At 36.7% G+C, this 21,075-nt stretch overlaps 1 protein-coding gene across 1 annotated transcript in view; it reads left to right on the top strand.

Moving 5' to 3' along the window:
* The window catches only part of MYBPC3 (myosin binding protein C, cardiac), a 62,713-nt gene that overhangs the window by 26,310 nt on the left and 15,328 nt on the right, over window positions 1–21,075 (top strand). The window contains exons 16-28 of the mRNA XM_009895646.1: window positions 266–371; window positions 4,393–4,559; window positions 4,948–5,113; window positions 6,031–6,137; window positions 6,466–6,495; window positions 6,672–6,808; window positions 8,331–8,408; window positions 9,670–9,829; window positions 10,944–11,048; window positions 14,617–14,805; window positions 16,844–16,978; window positions 18,182–18,349; window positions 19,672–19,760. Coding sequence (XP_009893948.1) covers window positions 266–371; window positions 4,393–4,559; window positions 4,948–5,113; window positions 6,031–6,137; window positions 6,466–6,495; window positions 6,672–6,808; window positions 8,331–8,408; window positions 9,670–9,829; window positions 10,944–11,048; window positions 14,617–14,805; window positions 16,844–16,978; window positions 18,182–18,349; window positions 19,672–19,760 — 1,637 coding nt within the window. The remainder of the gene's footprint in view (window positions 1–265; window positions 372–4,392; window positions 4,560–4,947; window positions 5,114–6,030; window positions 6,138–6,465; window positions 6,496–6,671; window positions 6,809–8,330; window positions 8,409–9,669; window positions 9,830–10,943; window positions 11,049–14,616; window positions 14,806–16,843; window positions 16,979–18,181; window positions 18,350–19,671; window positions 19,761–21,075) is intronic.

Here is a 21,075-nt window from a genome sequence, read left to right on the forward strand (position 1 = left end):
AAACTAATGCCTCTCGTTTAGATGTTCAGAAATATATGAAAATGATTAAGCCTGTGTTTGTATTCTGTCTCATGAAGCAAGAAACAAAAGGTGATTTGATAATTTTGATAACGTGATCCAGCACAGTAAATTTGAAGTTCCAACACAGAGAGCATCGCCATGTATTTAGCCAGGGGTTCTTCCTGTGGAGTGCAGAGTGATGAAATCTACTTCTGGTCTTCAATCTTTCAGAATACTCTTTTAATAAAAGTCTCTTTATTTCCAGAACCTCCAATCCTGATCACTCACCCACTGGAGGACCAGATGGTGATGGTTGGAGAGAGAGTGGAGTTTGAGTGTGAAGTGTCTGAGGAAGGAGCTACTGTGAAATGGTAAAGAGAAAAAAAACCCAGACAACACGAAACCGCATCCCTCCTTGGGACATTCTAGGACCAGGTTTTGTGGACAAGAGTTGTGGAATAAAAAGGAAGAAGGCATCCTACATAATTGTTTTCAGGCAAAGATTGATCCTCTTCCTATATGTCAAACATCAAGGAAGAACTGAGGCCAGAATATGGCAGAAAATTTAAGTATTGATATTTCATCATGTCTCTAGAAAGTCTCATTCAGTGTTTACAGGATGCCACTGACTGCAGAGCTGTTAGCTTTAATGTTTTCTAAATGTTTGACAGTAATGTCTAACTATTGCTTAGACTAATCAGATCTGTATTGTGATGAGTTTGCTGTATTTTATGGAATCTTCTGGTCTTCTCAATTGCAGTGAGATGGTTCTTTTAAAAGTATTTTTTTCTTAGGTAAAAAGTTAGTGTCTCTTGAGGGACAGGAGACACCAGAGGGAGAGGGAATGTCATTGACTTATTTTAATATATCTGTTGTGGTGATCCTGCAAAGCCAGACATTATGTATGTGCAGCAAGCAGGATTAAGATGACAAACATTTAGACCATAGAGTCCATTTTGTTGGGCATTCCAGCTAAGCGGAAGCTGGAAGGTTCACACTGCTTGGGCAGGCACAGCAGGCAGTGCTCACATACCGAGTCTTACGCACACTGTTCTCACTTCATTTCTCTACCAGATGAAATTCTCTTGTGCTTGTTAACAGCTTCAGGCACGTGGTTATCAACTGTTCCCACAATGCCCATTACATTCCTGGAAAGTGCCAACCACTCATCTGTTCTCCCAAAGGAAGGAGCTGGGAATTTAAATAGAGCCCAAGTGCTAGTAGAGCATATGCATTACACTATTAAAGCCACATGCACAGGCACATGCATGCTATTGTTCAGGAACTGCTTACAGATGCCTGGTCACAAGAGATGGGGACAACCAGATCTGTACCTCTCAGAGCACAGTGCAGCTGCCACACTTTGATCCTATGCCTTTGAACAACTCCCATACATCTTGCAGAGCTGGTATCTGTGGGATGGGCATTTGGTGTGACAAGGGCAAACCAGCAGCTGTCTCAGCCTGAAGCACAGCAAGTGGTCAGAGAAACTCTTCAAATCATAGCAATAGAAAACTGACATTTACACTGTATTTTACTGGTTTTAAGTGAGACTCAGTCAATGATCTTTGGCAACAAAGGGAACATTTTGGACAATGGAGAGAAGTGTCCAGAGAAAACATGAGAGAAAGAGTTCCAGTTTTATGGCTCATTAGGAAAATCCTCAACAGTTTAAGCCAAGTAACAGGCACTAACTCAGGCCACCTGTTACAGCTCTTGCACCCTTTAAACCTGGGATATGAAATCACAAGCATATGAACAAAAGCAATTATGTGACTTGCGCAAGACAGAAATAAGGCTTACAGCTTCTTAGGCATGGCCATCAGACTAGGGCTTGGAGAATTCATTATGTGGGTCTCTACATAGTAATCGGGAAAGAATGTTCTCTTGATTACCCAGAAAGGTCTCACATTATTATTATGCAGTCCTATGGCATAGTTATTTCTAAACTTCAGATGGTCTTGGAAATAATATAATTCTTGAAGAAAAATATGTAATAAAATACATAGTTTTGACCTGATTCTTCCATCTCTGAATGCTGGATGTATCATCTTATCAATTGAAAAGATCTGATGTGTTTTCACCTTATCCCAATGAAAACAAACTATAGTAATGGAATAATAACAACAAATCTGTGTGTCCTTGTTATCACATACTACCCACATCAGTGATATCTCAGAAAACATTAACCAATTTCTCCTTAGAATCTAAACAGGAAATACAACATCATTTCCAGACAGAGAAAAGAGGCATGAAGTGAAAGTTGAGAACAGATATTTGATCTTGCAGATGTTCAGGACTTGGATAGACTAAACCATGGCTGACCTACCTATTAGTGCACTAGTTCTGTGTCAAGTGTGAGGGTGGACCAGATGACATATGGTGGTCTTTAAACAAACACTTCTATGGTTCTATAAAATCCTCCACTGACACTTGATTCTTCTACTTCATTGCTCTAGTTACCAAAGGAAAGCCTGTAATATTACCTTATATGAGGTTATTCTCTTTTCACTGCACCAGTGTATTATTTTAAGCCAAATTATATCTGGGAGTTCTTTTTTGAGTTTTACAGTTTTATCACTCCACTATCAGTCAGTACACCCCTCTGCAAACACTCTACTCATACACAGCATCAGCAATGTGCTAGTCAGCAAAACAAATGCAATTTAAATATACTATTCCTTTCCCAGGAATTTAAAGCACTAGCCATTGCAAATAGTCTATTTTCATTATTCAGACAAAATTTCAAGAGATGTCTTTCTTATCAATGGATGAATAGAACATTCAGATGTTTTTCATGAGCTACGTGTCAAAATACATCACCAAAAAAAAAAAATTTAAAAGTTCAGCTTTGGAAAACTAGCCACAGCAGCCCGTTGAACTTCTGGATTACAATCCACTCTTAGAAGTTCAGCAAAGGTTTACGCATTGCATTGTAGCACTTGTTTCAGTACTAATCTGCATGAATGAGTATATCAGTCTTAGGAGAACATCTTGCATGTGGCCTCAGACTCTTGCCACTCAGCAAGCAGAGGAAAGATTATCCTGACATAACACTAAGCAGTGTGTTTCATGTGGTTGTTACAGGCATCCTCTGTTTCCTTCCTTCCTAGTGCTGTAGTCCTGTGATCTGGAAGGGAAGCCAGTGTTCTTCCAAACCAACTAGAAATTCCACTAAACTGTGCTGTAAAGAACAGTTAGGAGGGAGTAACCTGTAGGTATTTGGAAATACAGTTGCAGCAAGTACATACATCTAAGTCACAAGTTGTAGGATTCTTGTCCCTGCTTAAAGTTTTGATCTTGTGATTTACTTCAGCAGACTCTAATCGAGGCAAAAGGTTTTCTTGCATATATCTACCTAGAAATTAGAGCTATAGTATTTCAGTGAGTCCCTAAGTAGAATTTCAACTTGCTATCCTGTAAGCTCATTTGTTAAGCTGAATAGTCTAAGGGAAATAACACAAGATAGAAAGAAAATTCTTACTCTATTAAAAGCAGTACATCTTTTCTATTTCTTTTTCCACATGGGTAAGTATCAAAGAGAAAAACTTTTTCCTTTACAAATTGCAGCAGTATTCAAGTAACATAACATAAATATATTCAAATAATAATTAAAAATATAAAACATTACAAAAGGAATAAGTTGAAGATATTACAAGTTATTTTCTTGTGGCCTACTTATGTTACTTAGGATTAGGAACAGGAAATCTTTAAAATGTCGTATGCATTTTGGTGTGACCTTGACTAAACAACATGAATCCTCTCTGCTTGTTTCCCTTCATGATGATTGGAAATTACAATAATTAAATTTCCTCCCAGGCTGGATGGTGAAGCTTAATTTAGTAATGTCTTAAATATACTGTGGCATCCTTGAATGGAAAGGGCTGCAAAATCCAAAATACATCTTCATTTCAATCCATCCTAAAATTTTCTTCTTTTACTGATGCCCACAAACCATGAATTTATAACAAATATAATTCACATCAGGAAAATTAAGACTTTTAAGTCATTTCCCATAAAGTCCCATTTACCTTATGGCAGTTTTTAAGATAGTAAATTCCCTTCTGGTGAACTGTATCTTCATCCCTGTATCTTCTACAGCATTTAATATATTTTCATGTTTATCGGTAGTGTATAAATAGTAACAATCAAGTAAGTCCTTGTCAATGAACTCTCTTAACTCAGAAGTCAAATACGTAGTAAAAATTAACGGTCAAGCTAGAAGCATTCTGGTTCCACTAACATTTGTGCAACAGTCTCTTTTTTTGCTAACTTGAAATGCTAGAAAGATTGAATTTATCTTGTGTCTTCCAATCTCTAGTAACATTGACCTGACTCTTACTCTCCTCTTCCAACTATAGAAAAATGACTCAACGCTATTTGGCATTGCAGGGAAAAGGACGGAATTGAGCTGACCCGGGAAGAAACATTCAAATACCGATTCAAGAAAGATGGAAAAAAGCAGTATCTAATTATTAATGAGTCAACCAAGGAGGACAGCGGACACTACACTGTGAAGACCAATGGTGGGGTATCAGTCGCTGAACTAATTGTGCAAGGTAGGCACAGGCAATATTACAGAACCAGAGAAGCTGAAAAATTAAAATAGGCTGAAGGTAACCTTCTCCAGGATGGTGCATAGGAATAGCATAATCCTCATGCCAGGAAAAAAGAAGAATTAATAAGGGGCATAAGGTCTGATAATAAAGGCCTCGAGGAGAACTCAGACCTGTGTGGCGGATGTAACAGATATCCTGATAATAACGGGTGCTTTGCTCTCAGTCCCGTTAAAGTCCTGCATGCTGTGGGTTTCCCTTCATATTTAACCCTTCCACAAACAGCTTGCTCAGCTTGAGCCTTTTCTACTCAGTAAATCCACACTAACTGTTTACTTAGAGAGTTATTCTGATTTATTGATGTGTGTATCGATTATTCTCACAATATCAGAGAAAAAGCTGGAAGTTTATCAGAGCATTGCAGACCTTACAGTCAAGGCACGTGACCAGGCAGTCTTCAAGTGTGAAGTTTCTGATGAAAATGTGAAAGGAATCTGGTTGAAAAATGGAAAGGAGGTGATCCCAGATGAAAGGATAAAGATCTCCCATATTGGCAGGTTAGTCTCCTTTCAGAAAGTGCTTACAAGCTTGGGTATTGCATTGCAATCCACAGGAACTATTATTTCAGGGGACAGGAATATAAAACAAGACTTGGTCCTGGCTCGAGCTAAAAGGAAAAGAGTTAAAAACCTTCTCATATGCAATCAGCACATAGTGACAGACTTGCTTTGGTATGTGCACAGTCTTTCTGTATTGGTACGTTTTGCATGTATGGCATCAGTGGTATAGCAGCAGAATTCATTCTTCATTTTCATTAGGATTTCATGTTTTCATGGTATTCAAACAATCTAGACAACTTATTTTTGATAACTTTAAAATCAGCAGCAGTGTTTAGACAGATTAAGATAGCAGTTGTGTATGAACCCCTTCAGAAAAATTTGTGTTTATATTAACACATACAGTTGCACAATTCTGTGCTCAAGTTTCTTAGAAGTCTAACTACTACTGGAAATGGAGACCAAGAAGATTCAGAAGATACATAAGTGTCACATGTTAGGTAAATCTCCCTTGGTACTCCCTTTCTGTATTCTGTTTTGAATTTACAATAATACAGGGATGGAGCAGCAATTTTTAGCTTGTTTTTCCAGAATTTATTGTAGTCACAACCTGATCAAATTATACCAGTCAGCAGTGTTACAACTGCCCTAGTAATGGTAAGGGACTTGACCAAAGCAGAGGAACTGCTTCCTCTATTCAGACTAGCCTACGCATCTACCTTGACAATTCATAGACAACACGCTGACATGGATTTCCTTGAATATTGAAGCAGTCTACTGCCCTGATAGTTGTTGACTTGATGTTAGGGCAAGTGGAGAATTAATATCCTATAACCTGCAGCTTGTCTCTTGAGATAGCCCTGTTTCTCCTGGAGAGGTAAGGTAAGGGACTGGAATATATTTTTTCATGTTTCCAGAATCCATAAGCTAACTATTGAGGACGTAACACCAGATGACGAGGCTGATTATTCCTTCATCCCTCAGGGATTTGCCTACAACCTTTCTGCCAAGCTTCAGTTTTTGGGTAAGTTATCTTAGAATATGTAATAGGAATTCCAGAGGGATAAAATGATGGCATTAATTATGGTTATTATCAGGAAAGAGTACTCAGAATCTCTTTCCTGATACCTTAATATAGGCACATTGCTTTTCCCTAGTATTTTGTGTTATCATTATCACATTGTTTTACAGACCCTGTTTTCCAGTTTATTGCATTGATCTGTTGATGTGTATGCCTTATGAGGTTTTACTGATTAATAGTTTTAAAATTACTTTATGGGTGCAGATGCTATGTAAATTCTTTTTTCTGATCTATTTCTCCTACACCCCCCCACCTTTTTTTTTTTCCCCAGAGGTCAAGATTGATTTTGTCCCAAGAGAAGGTAAGAACTGCAGTCATTATTTATATGCAAGTAAACATGTTTTCAATAGCAAAGGAAGCAGTGTTTTTTCATTTTTAATGTAATGCATGAATATTCACCTTTTTTTTTTTTTCCTCCCTCTCCATGCAGAACACTCAAACTATATTTAAAACTTATTTTCTCTGCCCTTGCTATAGAACCTCCCAAAATCCACCTTGACTGTCTCGGCCAATCCCCTGACACTATTGTCGTGGTGGCTGGGAACAAACTGAGATTGGATGTTCCCATATCAGGAGATCCAACACCCACTGTCATCTGGCAGAAAGTAAACAAGGTAATGTGTAACTTGACACAATGTCTGAGGCAAGGCAGTTTATTTTCTTTCTCACATCTTACTTTGATTTACAAGTCTTAGTTACAAGTATTTTCATCTTCCCTTTTTTTTTTTTTTAAACCTCAAGAGAAAAAGACTAAATAGCTGCAATGCAGCTGTTTGGGATTTAGCTGTTTTTGTGAGAGTCATCCTGAAATGTTCTTTTTCTGAACTGTTGCCTGTTTTTCTATTCTAAAAGAAGGGACTGAGTATATATGAGTAGACACATGTACATGCATACAGTAGGATACCACACAGGTTTATTCTCTTCCTACCTCAGAGAAAAAGAAATAAATGATCATTCATCCCCATCATCTTCTCTTGTTAGGATGGACACGTTCTGGAGATGGCAGCTTCTTTTTAAAAAAATAAATCTTTCTCAAGAATTCTATAGTCTGTGAAGAAAATGTCATCTCAGCAGAACACTGGGGAAAAAATGTATTTGGTATAATAAAAATAGAGGACACTTGCTATTTGCGTTATCAAAGCAATTACAAAACATCAAAGAAAGATTTTAGAAGCTAGACACAAAATGTTAAGTGAGCTTCCTTTCTGGCTATCTCAGAACATCCCCACCCCTCACCATCTGTGGGCTCTTGAGCTATAACTAGCACAAAACACAGAAATACTTTGCATAATATTATACAGCATCATTACACTTCCCATAGTGGTAGATAGAGACAAAATAATATTGCTAGTTGTATTAATTTCCCCAGTCTCATTTCATCATGATTCTGCCACATTCTTTCTTCAGGTTCGCATATTTAATAACACTTAGGACTTTTTTCTGCAATGAAGAATAGGGCGGGAACAAGCAAAAAAGCCATTTGTCTTTCATTTGGGAACTAAGAGAAATTGACTCTCATACATAAGTTTCTCTGATAAAATGATGATTGGATATCAGACAACCCCTATACAGTATTATTTCTAAGATATGAGGTCTCAACATATAAGTAAAAGAAGCCAGTCTTGTTTTGAAGGATGTATAGTACATACTTACTAATTAAATCCTAAACAAACAGCAGCACAGCTTCAGGATACATTGTTTGATGCATGTTAGACCTGACTATATTTCTGAGTGTTAAAACGTCTACATTGACCTACTCTCCAATTGTTACAGAAAGAAGTAATCTTTTTTTTTTTTGTAGTTACACAGGATGAGTAACTAGTACCACAGGACACAGACAGATTCACAATCAGTTACAATTCTACTGCAGGAATGTCATGCATCTTTGTTCGTTAAGCTGTAAATTTAGTTTTGCTGACTTATCACTGCAGTCCATTTCCACTCCTGCTTTTTACTTACATGTCAGTTGATGTCCTCCCCAGGTCTGCTTGCTGCCTCACTTTGCTCTTGGCTTCTCTCACACCTCTGTATTCAAGCCCTCTAACAAACCTATGGGCTCCTCTCTGTCTTGCAGAAACAACTTTGCTGTGCTCAGAAAGACTTAGATGACTTTCTGTGGTTTCTTTGCTTATCTAGAAAAGTGACCTTGTTCGAAGCAATGATGATTCCATGGCTCCCTCAGAAAACAGCAGTGATTTAAATACTGATAGTAAGGTAAGTTCCTTATTATTTATGTGGGCATACAAATACACTTAGTGTTTTCCAGATAAAAGGTCTTATTCAGAAGGAAATAAAATTAAAGTCAGTAGATATTAAAACTGGTGAAGCAAATAGCACATCAGGCACAACACCCTGCCTCACAATGGTCAGCACCAAACACTGAACGGGCACAAGAGATTTAGTGAGTAATTTAGTGAGTTAGATGCTGATTGAGGAAATCTCTTTCTAATCATTATCACACTGTGTCTGGATTACAATGAATCAAAGCAGTTATTTGAAAACTCTTTTTAATATATTTGTGAATGTTTATCACTTTTTTCCCCCAGTAACTTTTAAGCCTTAGTAATAACTACAGGAAAAAACCTAGGACAAAATCTTAAAGGACACAGAGAAAGATGATAATGGGTTAAGACAGTTGACTATGTATGTACAAAACAGTGAAAGAGGATTAATTTTCCAACAAGTTCCCTTCTTGTCATAAATAACTTTTTTATTTTGATAGAGTAAAAATATTTTACATTTATTATGCAAAAATAAACCCTTCTCAGGGTTAGGATTCTGCTGTACTAGTCACTATTCAGGCACATATGCTTTCTAGCAGTTCCTGTTCTAAGTATAAAGATACATGGGCACATAAAGAGGAAAGGTGTGTGTTATAAATGCAGAGCAAAGTTGTACTCTTTATGTTTAGACCTCAACTCAGAGAAACGTAGAAAGTTATCACATACGACATTCTCAAGTGACAGAAATCACACTGATGCCATTAACAGTTACAAGGAGCATGGTCATTTTTTATAGAGGGAAATTGTTCGAATCCATGCTTTCTGATGTCAAATGTAGATACAGTTGATCGGGAATGTTTGCTCAACCATTTGAATTTGCAAACTTTCTTCAATTTACACAGTGCCCAACTGTTATCCATGAAACTCTTTCAATTGATACTAGTAGTTATGCCAAGCAGGAATCTGAGAAAGTACTTCGTAACTTCTTTGAAATGTAACTGGGTATGTGTAACTAGCAATGACTTTTAACAACATGCAGACATTCAGAACCAATTTTCCCAAATGTTATTTATGGGAGCCACTTAGTCTATATTATCTCTCTTCTACATACAAATAGAACTTGAAATACTTTATAGCTTTTCAACAATTTTGATAATATTCAATGATTTGAAGATTTTAATCAGCTTACATACAGGCTCATCAGGCTGTTCCTGGCACAACTTACAATGACTATTTACTTTCACTGCCCATAGCTTCTGTTTGAATCTGAAGGCAGAGTTCGTGTGGAGATGCATGAAGACCACTGTGTCTTCATCATTGAAGGAGCAGAAAAGGAGGACGAGGGAGTATACAGAGTTATAGTTAAGAATCCAGTGGGAGAAGATAAGGCTGATATCACAGTCAAAGTTATTGGTAAGTGAAGGAAGAAAACAACCATAACATGAAAGCATCTCAAGTTCACTGAAACTCACACTCCTCTAAAACTGAGGCAAGTTCTGACTTTAGACTTAAAAAAAAAAAAAAAAACCAAACCAAAACCAGAAAAGGATCATAAAGGCAGGAATACTATCAATCACAAAATTTGGCAGAAGTATTTTTCACAGGTAGTTGCCTTCTGTGTGAAAAGGTAAGAGAACAACTCCCAGAAGAAATACGTGTATTTCCTTTTTATATATTCCCAGTTTCGGGTGATCCTATCATTTTACAAATGACATTCCCTTCTGAAGTATATGCTTCATGCTTGTCTGAGATAAGAAAAACTTCCTGTCATTTTGTTGTGGTTTACGTTTCTAAGTAAAAATTACTTCATTCTATAAGCAGTAAATGGTTAATGGAATAAAGATACATAACATAACTGACATAAGATACATAGATTGCCACTGTGAGTCACAGAAGAGCTGGTGGTAATATGACTTTTGATTCAGTAATTTTTATAAAATTTTTCATAGTATTTATCTTGTTCATACCCTGCCACACATATGACAAAAGGTCAGGTTATAAGCAAACATAAAAATGATAAAAGAAAATTATTTCCACCTACAGCATTAAAATTTAGAATTCACTAGGTGAATTATTCATTAGGTGAATACTAAGTCTCTTTTCATCTTTTATAAATCTTAAGTTAGGATATTTACTATAAATATCTCCAAAATAACAAAATATGTGAGACATGCAGCCATTATGTTCTATATAAAATTTATTACAGAGAAAATAGGAAACCCTGGAGCAAGCCTCTTCTTCCAGAACAAAATTACCTTGTAACCTTACATTTTTGCAAAAAGTTGATTATGTCTGGGAAGAACAAGGGAGCTGAATAATCAAATGGTGGGAAAACCAACCTAATATAGAAGCATCAAAGAACAAGATTAACCGTAGACTAAGATAATACATTCTCAATTGTACCTACTGTTGCTATCTGACAATGATGTATCAATATGATGTGGAAAAAATGCTAAAGAAAAATATTTCATCGACTCGTACACAGAAATAGAAACAGTAACAACTCTTATTCTCACACTTTCTTCAGATGTTCCTGACCCTCCAGAAGCTCCCAAGATCAGCAACATTGGAGAAGATTATTGTACTGTACAGTGGCAACCTCCTAAATATGATGGTGGGCAACCAGTACTTGGTAAGAAGTGCTAAAATATAAAGTCCCCAGCAGCCTTGCCTATCTTTTTTACTGCTCCTTTAAGATGACAAGGAAGGATTCTCTATGTTTATTCACTCTAGGAAGGCTGACCCTCAGGAACTAATCTAATATGTCAAACCTTCAAACTGGTATAGATTCTGGCCCTTCAATTTTAGGGAGAGAGTGCCCCCTACCCGTGCTATTTGAATCAGAGAAACATTTCAGCAAACAAATTACCAAAGCACAAGGTGATACCAAAAATAGTTAAAGCTAAATATTCTTATTCAAGACTGAATTTTTAGGTCAGTATACAGGCCTTTGAACTTGCCTAGGAATCCCAAAACAGATCTGTGCCACCTCAGCCATCAACTCCAGCCATCTGTAATCTCAAGCACTCGTGCAATACATGTTTCTTTTTAAAAACTACTTAATAATTCTACTTCATATACAACCACGTACCACGGGTCACAAAACACTTTTCAATTGTTTGAAGTACCTCAAAATCTGTACTAAAAACTAGAGGCCAAAGTTATCATACAATGCAGGAAATGAGCAGAAGCAATCAAGAATATCACCAATACTATTTTAAGTTCTCTGCAGAGCATAGTGTTTTTTAGATAAAATTCCCTGTGATCCCAAAAGGAAAAGAAAATAATGCAGGTTCTTGTCCAATTTTAGGGGAAAAGTCCTCATGACTCCAAATCTAGCAATTAGTTTAATAAAGATCTCTGGAGTTTCTTTTCAAAAAAATACAATGAAAGCTATATAGACTCCCATGTGGATACCAGGGCTAGAAATACTCTAAAATTCTTTTAACCCCCTGCATAGTATCTGGAATAGAGGAGTTTGTATTTGCTTTTGGATATTTGGACTTCATTCACTTCCGCAAGAATCAAGTAACCTCATTTAATTCAACAGCAGTCATCTGTGCAGGAATAAACAAGATACTACTGAGCCAGTCCTTTGTGGTTTCATCTGTTCTGACAGGAAGCAAGCAAGAAGTTAACAATTTAAACTATTATGTGCAAAGATATATACCAATAGCTGTCCCATTACCACAGCCACACACCCCACACCCCCTTGACTATGCAAAGCCCGTGATTTGGTTTTGTAGAGTTTTCAGGACACATATTTTGGAAAGTTCTTTGTTTTGTTTTCACTGTCAAAGGAATGATTTTGTTAATGTTCCACTAAGAACACTCTGCACTACATGAAGAGGCTTCTTCCGTTAGCACAGGACTGAACTACTAATAGAGCTAGAATAAAACACCTGGGGGAGGAAGGCGGGGGGGGGGCAGACAACCAAGATGCAGCACTGTCCATTCAAACCAAGCTTTAAAAACAAGTTAAAAAGGCAGGGGAAATAAACATATGCATGTTTATCTGTCTTTATATTGTTACAGATGGCATTGTAGGCCGGCTGCTACAGACTTTTTTAGCCAACAGATATAGAAAAGGAATTCACACCCCATCTTCACTGTTATGCAAAGCTTTCATGGGGTGTTGCGTACTTTTTATACGACCAAACCAGTATCTTTATCTATCATACATTGTGTGCATTTGGGGAAATAATCTGCTTCACCAAATGTCACCAATAGTACCAGTATTGTCTTTTCACCTCCTTCTCACTTTTTTTTTTTTTTTTTTTTAAATTGGAATTGTGGTATGCCACAGTGAAGAAGCGTCTCGGTTCTGACAGGAAACTGTGCATATCTAAAATTGCAGAAAAACAGAAACTGAGTTGCTGAAACTTCTTAGTCTCACAGACCCTGTTGAAGAGAGAAAAAAGCAGGAACATGTCAAAGGAACCACAGGTTCTTTGCTTACAGCATTTAACCCTGTTTAAAATCTACTGAAAACAAGCATGACAGAAGGAACTTTATACAGTAGAAGCGATGATACAACCTGTCAGCTCAAAGGTACTTCCACCACTCATTTCCCAAAACATTCTGTAGACTCCCATGCTCTTGCAATTCAATGTAGACAGAAAAGACTACTGATGCGTGATGTCTGTGCCTGTAACATATCAACAAATGTGCCTGTTGGTCTCCATCTCCCTTTAGACGCTGTAAGCATGAATCATACTTCCCAGGTATACCAAAGGGACATCTGCAAGTTTGTGAGCAGCAGGGATTCAATCACTGACCTACACAGCTCAATTCATAAGTCTTTACAATATGCTTGCTATAGACTTATCCTATTGTAGCTGACCACTGTTACAGACATATCCTCTGTAGACTATGGGTAGAAACAGACATACAATACATAAAAATACACAGTATGTGTAAGTCACTATTCAGTGTATTTTCTGATTATTCACTCCGTAGTTAAAAGATGAATAGCTTTCAAAACAAAATCTGTTTCAAAGTCTATATGCATGACATCCATGCATACCATCTGCAGCACAGAGAAGCAGCAGAAATTTAATATAGCTAGATGGAAAGAAACAGCTGACAACTCCTTTGTAGCAGGTCACTGGAAAATAATTTATACAAATATTTCCAATGTGATATACAACCATCCTCCATATTAAGGATCAAGAATCATAGATTCCGTTCCCGTTTTTGGGAAATAAGAAGTTTATCTTTTAAATTGATAGCCCAGCCTGACTTAGTCATTCTGAAAAACATCATGGTAGTGTGGGAAAGACTGTGGATATTGAGAGGGTAAAGCAGATGCACTGAAGACCTGGATTCTGGACATACAGACTACACCTAAGCTATATTACAGATTTTTCCTGCAGTGCATCTAGCTCTCTTGGTTCTCTGTAATCAGACAGGTTCACTTTCTTTCCCAAGGGAATTCGAGCAAAAAAAAAATGGTGTGTGGCCAGGACTCACTCCACTACAGGGCTGAAGCACAGCTGGGATCTGCACTGTCTGGGAAGCACTCTGCAATTCCACTTAGCAATGGACCCAGAGATCTAACCTAAGTTCTTTGATAAATCATTTAAAAAAAAAACAAAAACAACCAACCAACCAAAAAACAACAAAGGGAAGTGTTAAACTGTTCTTCCAACTAATTTTTTGCTTTGGGATTTATGCTGTTAGTCAAGATCAGTGAACTTAAGTGGAATAGAAGAAAGAAATTAATTTTTTAACTCTATATCTCATCTTACACATTTCAAGTCAATTTTTCCTTTGCTGAAAGGTTTTTCTGTTGAACTGCTCTCTCATGCATTTCTCTGCCATTAGGAGTGAATGACCACATTCTGACCAGAAAGGATTTACCATTTAAACCAGCTCTGCTAGTATCTCTAGTTTGCATACGTCTAAATACCTTAATAGTAGTGTAGAGCATGCAAAATGTGCTTAAAGCCTAATACCAGACATAGAAAATTCTAAATAATTTCTACTCTAAAAGGTATAATTGTTCACGTAAAAACGTCAGATAGAAAGAAAGTAATACAAAAAGAAACTGCAGGAAAATATCAAAGCTTCACACAATTCAGTTATATGCAATAATTCTGAATCACATTTGGCTCTTTTCTGCCATTGGAAAAAAAAAATTTTAAAAAGTGAGAGAATAATTTGCAGTTCTTTTACATCATAAGAGCTATCCTTTCCAGGCTATATTCTAGAGAGAAAGAAGAAGAAGAGCTATCGATGGATGAGACTGAACTTTGACCTTTTAAAAGAGCTAACCTATGAAGCCAAGCGAATGATTGAAGGAGTAGTTTATGAGATGCGGATTTATGCTGTGAATTCTATTGGCATGTCCCGGCCAAGCCCTGCCTCACAACCCTTCATGCCAATTGGTGAGTTTTACTACACTGTATATGATTTCTAGGACAAAATCAAGACAGACAATTTTCACCTCTTCTCTTGAACTGTCCTTACACCTAAAAAGAATGTGGTAGGAAAGACCATGAACCATCTCTATATTCTACAATCAACCTTTTCCTGTGTAATCTTCCTCTTCTCTATCTCTCATTCCCCTTCCTGAGAAGCACAGAGGTTCCAGTTTCATGAAATTGCTGATGAATTTTTAGTCGTTATAATTAGAAGTGTGAGTGTCAAGCTGGATCTGGAAAGGAGGAGAACTAATTGACAGAAATTTTCCTGTCCCTCTCAGCTTCCCCCATTCCTGTATGAGTGCAAATATCACAGTATCCCACCCAGTACTCCCTTAATCCTGGCCCTCTCCACAGCTAAAAGGATAGCTGATTAAGAAAATATTTGAGGAATGATTTTCTATAAATAATCCTTCCCAACACAGCAGAGCAGTGTCTCCTGCAGTCCCTGAGGAAAGAGCAAACTAAAGGAGTCCTCAGGAAGCCTGCCTGCTAAGAGCTTTAGAAAGAAGACCCACAAAAATACAAATAGCTGGAGATTAAAATGACTAGAGTTGCTAAATCTACAAATATCATCGAAGGGGGACAGCCTGCTGAAGGAGATAATGCAAAAGCAGATGATGCAGTGAAGGGGTCAGAAGGAAAGGATGAGTTGCAAGAAGGGTCTCTTAATTCTGGATTTCAAACACCCAACGGCTGGTCTGCAACAAAAGAGGGGAAACGAAAACCATCAAGTGGAGCTACTGAAAAAAAAGGTCCAAAGCTTTCACGCGATAGGCAGAGTTTTACTTGATTAAGGATAAAGTTCACACATACTGCTTCAGAGAAGAGGTTTGGGGTTTTGATCGTGCACTGTGCGGTTGTATATGCTCCCACCTGCCTTTGCCTCCTGGGTGCTGTTCACAGTCCTTGCTGCTATTTGAATATGAAAAATTTTGACACAGCTACAGAAAGGAAACTGGGTGATTTTTTTTTTTTCCTCAATAACTTTGGGAACTAAGATCAATTTCAATCTATTTCAGAATTTATAAACCTATGTTTAACTTGCTTTCTATATGAAGTATTTCTAATATGTAAAATATGTTATATATAGTCAAAAGATGTTCAGTTTATAATATATATACACAGAGTATGCCAAACATACATTTCTTTAACGTGATTGCTTTTATGCCATGTATACTAAATTTTACGTTCCAGCACTCCAAATGTTACTTTGAACAAGTTACCTTTTTGTTTGCTTTTTGGAATCAACGATTTCACATTAGCAGTTGGGTGTATTTGGGATTCTTCAGTAAGGGCTTTTCTTGACTGTTTTTTAATTAGTAGACTACAGTCATGCTTAAAAAGACTGAATTTAGCTAGTGGTCTTTCTGAACTGTGGATTTAAAGAGCCATGACACTCCTGTTCTGAAAAGACACGAAATAGCTATATCTAACTGAAGCAAAAATTTTTCAGCACCAAAATATTTTTCTCAGGCATTTTCTATTACAAATGTACAAATCAGAACTAGTGTTTCTGTAAAAATGTATTCAAAACTTTTGGTCATTTTCTCCACTGTTAGAGGAAAATGAGTGAAGTGAAATTTAGCTACTGATGAATTTTGTCTTCTGACAATGTGAATTTTGTCTAATTACAATCAGGGTGTAAGTACAGCATACAAATCGTATGCATTTTTATTTCTAAACTTTTCTGCAAACTTCTGCTGAAAATTTGACTGCCTTCTATAACTTTGCTTTTTTCATTGGCTTTTACTCATAAGTGAGCATATGTGAATAGGAACTACTATCTTAACCTCTTGCTCCCCTCCTTATTATAGGACTCTCATGCTGTCCTTCTATTAAATGAAGTATTAGGTTTTACATTTTAGAACTGAACTTCAGTTAAATTCATTTTATTAAAATAGATAATGGTACATAATTCAGCTGCTAACCACTCCTCCTACAGCCTTTGAATTCTCATAGTTATATTGCTCAGAATTTACTTCTATGTATTTCCTTATAGCTCCTCCAAGTGAACCAACCCACTTTACAGTGGAAGATGTTTCTGACAACACTGTTTCCTTGAAGTGGAGACCCCCTGAGCGGATTGGAGCCGGGGGATTAGACGGTTATATTGTGGAATACTGCAAAGATGGATGTAAGTAAGCATTAGTACTAGGCAGCAGCAACTGAACATTATTAAAATACTACAATTGCAATAGCCCAATAATTTAACCATATGCAGTATCATTAGATTTGAACTCTAATCTATGACTAACATCACTGTCAACCATCACCAGACTTACCACGACACGACTGTAAAACCACGAAAGTCACATCAACCATAACGTCATCTTCACAATCATCACAAACTTCAATACAGAAAAGTACTACAAAAATACTAGTGCTGTTCTGTAGTCACTACTAAGCTTTTGTAGTTCACAAATTGTGTGTTCCTTTAAAACCAATGTAACATGACTGTAACAACATCAGCCAAACTTTCAAGTAACTGTTACCTTATCTCATTTAATACTTGTGGTCTGATAACAGGGAGTATAACTGCACCATACCTCCAACACTCAATTTACTATGGTGCTACAACATAACACTTATGTCATAAAAATCAAATGAATTTATAATCATTTCAATCATGAAATTTTCCCTGACACTAAGATCGACTGTCATATAAGCTAAACTAGGGTGTTCACAGGTTATAATTTATGCAGAAATAGTTTATAGTCTTTAATCATCATGGAATTACCAGAATCCCTAGGTCATCGTCATAGAAGAATGATTTTATCAGTCATACTTCTGTGTCATTAGAAGTAACTAATGACAAGTGACTAAGGAAGCCCTAAGAATTCTGTTCTACAATGTCAATTGAGAAGTTAATAATAATTAATTCCAACAGTTATGTGCTCTATTGTTGTTTTCAGCTTATGTGGCTCTCACCAAGCCATTTGGACACCCACAGGAGATATACTTATTTAAAAAAATAAAATTAAACCTTCACTTTCTTGCTAAGAATACTTCCGAAATTATATCACCTCCCCTTTTGCTAATGAAAATTAATGTAGAGAAACCCCACAGATATAAGCTCTAGAAAACAGAATGCCAAATGAACCACCCAAAGATGATTCTCTTACCCTTCGCCATTTTGAATAAACAAAGTGTATGCATTCCATATGTAAACACATCATCTAGATTCAGAAATTTTTCCAGCCTAGTTTATTCCCTTTTAAGTGTGGCATTCCATGTTAAATTCATTTTATCATAATAAAAAATTACTTTCAATTGTAGACAAGGCATCAGTTTGGAAAAATTAATATATTATTACAATATGCCAATCCTGTACTTACAGCTACAGAATGGATTCCAGCTCTTCCTGGCCTAACTGAGCGCACATCTGCACTGATTAAAGACCTGGTCACAGGGGACAAACTTCATTTCCGTATAAAGGCTATAAACTTGGCTGGTGAGAGTGGAGCAGCAATAATCAAAGAGCCGGTTACTGTTCAAGAGATCCTGCGTGAGTATCTAGACTGAATAAATCTTATTAATCTATTCCCTCTGGTCAAAATTCTAATCATGTACACATGCAGAAAAACTCTGGGACTGACAAGCCTGTGCTGTCTTCTGAGAATAACAGCCAAACATCTCTTTCACTTTGACTAGGCAACCAATATCTTCTGGTTCTGAACACTACTACATTGTACAGGTCTGGCGTTTTGAAACCATAGCTCTTAAAACAAAATCCTACTCTTACTTTCAAAATATGGACATTTCACCTCTCGTAATGGCACCATCAGCATTTGAGACACATCTTTTAATATTTAGATCTCTGCTATAAAAGCTGTTCTATTACTGGAAAATGACCATGTTGGCTGCAGCAAGACATCTATTTAAGTAAAAGCAGTTATTGTACTCAATTGTCCTAGGTTATTAATTAACACCCTGTGTATCACCCAACAGCAGTAGATTGTAATTCATTTGACTGGAGTCCAAAACATATCAAGAGCTGCTAATAGTGGATTCCTCAACCTTGACTCACACAAAGTGTCTGCCAGAGTCTCACTAACAGTAAAATGACTCAGCGTAAATGAAACAAAGTTGTAATGCATCTCAAAACCAAATGGACATGAAGACAGATACTCCAACTGTACGTTAAGAAATTCTTTCTGTAAATGACTAGGAAAAGAATGAGGAACACAGGGAGAACACAGAAAGCTTTCCAATGAGGTAGAGGAAAGCAGGGACTAGATGAAAGAACGTGCACTAAGGTCCTCTTTTTGTTAGTGAGAAGTAAGCTGCTACAATGTGACTCCACTCCTTCCACCTCAAAGAAAGAACTGTAACTGAATGACTGTAGAAAGGTAAAGGAAATCCATTGATTGTTCTACTTTCTGAGTAAGTCCGTAAGTATCTCCAAATGGCAATTTACAAGGAGCTGTAGTATCGATATAGTAATAGATTAATCATAGTCTATAATCACTCTTTTACTCCAATACACCCTTTATCCCATTCTTCCTACTGAACTGATCAAGTTCTCCAAAGAAACAAAGTCCACACAGAAGACTCACATCCAAAGGAAGTCACCCAAATCTGGCATTTCAGATGCGACAGTGTCACAAGTCCTGCTGTCATTGTAACCTGCTCAGTTATAAAAATAAACCTGAGATTTACTAATGAATTTGCATCCAGTAGCCAAATACATTTGAAAGAATTGCACGATTTTCTTAAGCTTACAAGTATCCATGCCTCTCCTCTTTGGTATTTTGTCTTGTTTGTGCTATAAGTAATATTTCAAATTATCAAAAGCTGTGTATTTAATGTGCTAATACTTAACTTCAGAGCGTCCCAAAATCTGGTTGCCACGGCATCTCAGACAGACTCTGGTGAAGAAAGTGGGTGAGACAATCAATATTGTGATCCCTTTTCAGGTATGTATAGGCTTCTGTTTTGTCATGGTTATTTATCATTACTTACCTAAAGCAGTTTCCCTTCTGCAAGTTCCCATTGCTTCACTGCTTAAACAGTATTACATAAAGTATGGCTGATTATGTAAAAAACCCTCTCAAACATTAAAGAAAGAAAGAAAAAAAAAAAAACTTTTTTTTTTTTTTTTTTTACTATCAATTTCTTTCATAATCCCTCCTTTGAGGAAGAAGGAAAAGTAAGTGCTGTAAGTAAGTGCAAGCACATTCTTGCTTATTGACCATAAGGTACATCTTAAAGAGAGAAGTATACGAAAGTGTAAGAATTCAGCCAACTAATCTTCTGGAGCCAAGGTACACTATGTTAATGGGCAACTTCTTTGCCAAAAGTAGGTATGTTCATTTCTGAAAGGCTGACTACAAAAATTAGAGTTTGTACATAAACAGACTATCACATTTGGCCCTATATAGAAACTATGTGTATACAAAGAATAGCTTTGGGTATTACTGTACATGAGCTCAAGGTGTAAAAAACACAGCATGCCAAGGATAATCAAGAGTGCATGCATGTAACTAGACATGCCATTATGGCATGCACAAAATTGCTAATACATACACACAGACTGACCTAACTTGTTACCCTGTCTTTACATTTTCTACAGCTGTATAAGCAGCTATAATAACTATTCATAAAACACCACCTGCATTTTTTTTCAGATGCAAGACTATAATATCAATACAGTGAAAGAATTAGTGTGTGAAAGGAATAGGTTTTCTGAGTAAGACATAGGAAAAGAAATGGTAAATTGCAGATTCTAGCTCTGAGGGATATGCTCAGTAATAATAGAGATATCATTTAATCTGGTAACAATTAATCATTTATAATTTGAAGAAACTAAAATTTCTTTGCTGTCCCCAGTTGACACATAAAAATGTAATCACTGTTACTAGTGAAGAGTTTAGAAATTCTAATGTAAAAGATGCTGGAGATATGCAAAACTTTTTTTCAGCAAGGGAGACATATATGCACACATTACCTATATACTTTTCTTTTGGCAGTACCGGGTGGTGGAGGGGGGGGTGGGAATATCTCTATGAGCGCAAAATCTATGTAAAATAGCATATACATGTCTTTTGCCCTGTGGTTACTGGGTTACATGAAAAGTTGTTTTTTCACAAAGATATATCTAATCAGTAAACAGTTACAAACCAATATATGGAGTAACTGCCTTGAATTGCATGCTTGCACTACTTTGATATAATCATATGCTTATTTTTTTTCTTTCACATTTCTTATCTCTAAAATTGCTAAAATGGCCCC

This window comes from Charadrius vociferus, unplaced genomic scaffold (assembly GCF_000708025.1).
Source record: "Charadrius vociferus isolate BGI_N301 unplaced genomic scaffold, ASM70802v2 scaffold111, whole genome shotgun sequence".
In the NCBI taxonomy this organism is placed as follows: Eukaryota; Metazoa; Chordata; class Aves; order Charadriiformes; family Charadriidae; genus Charadrius; species Charadrius vociferus.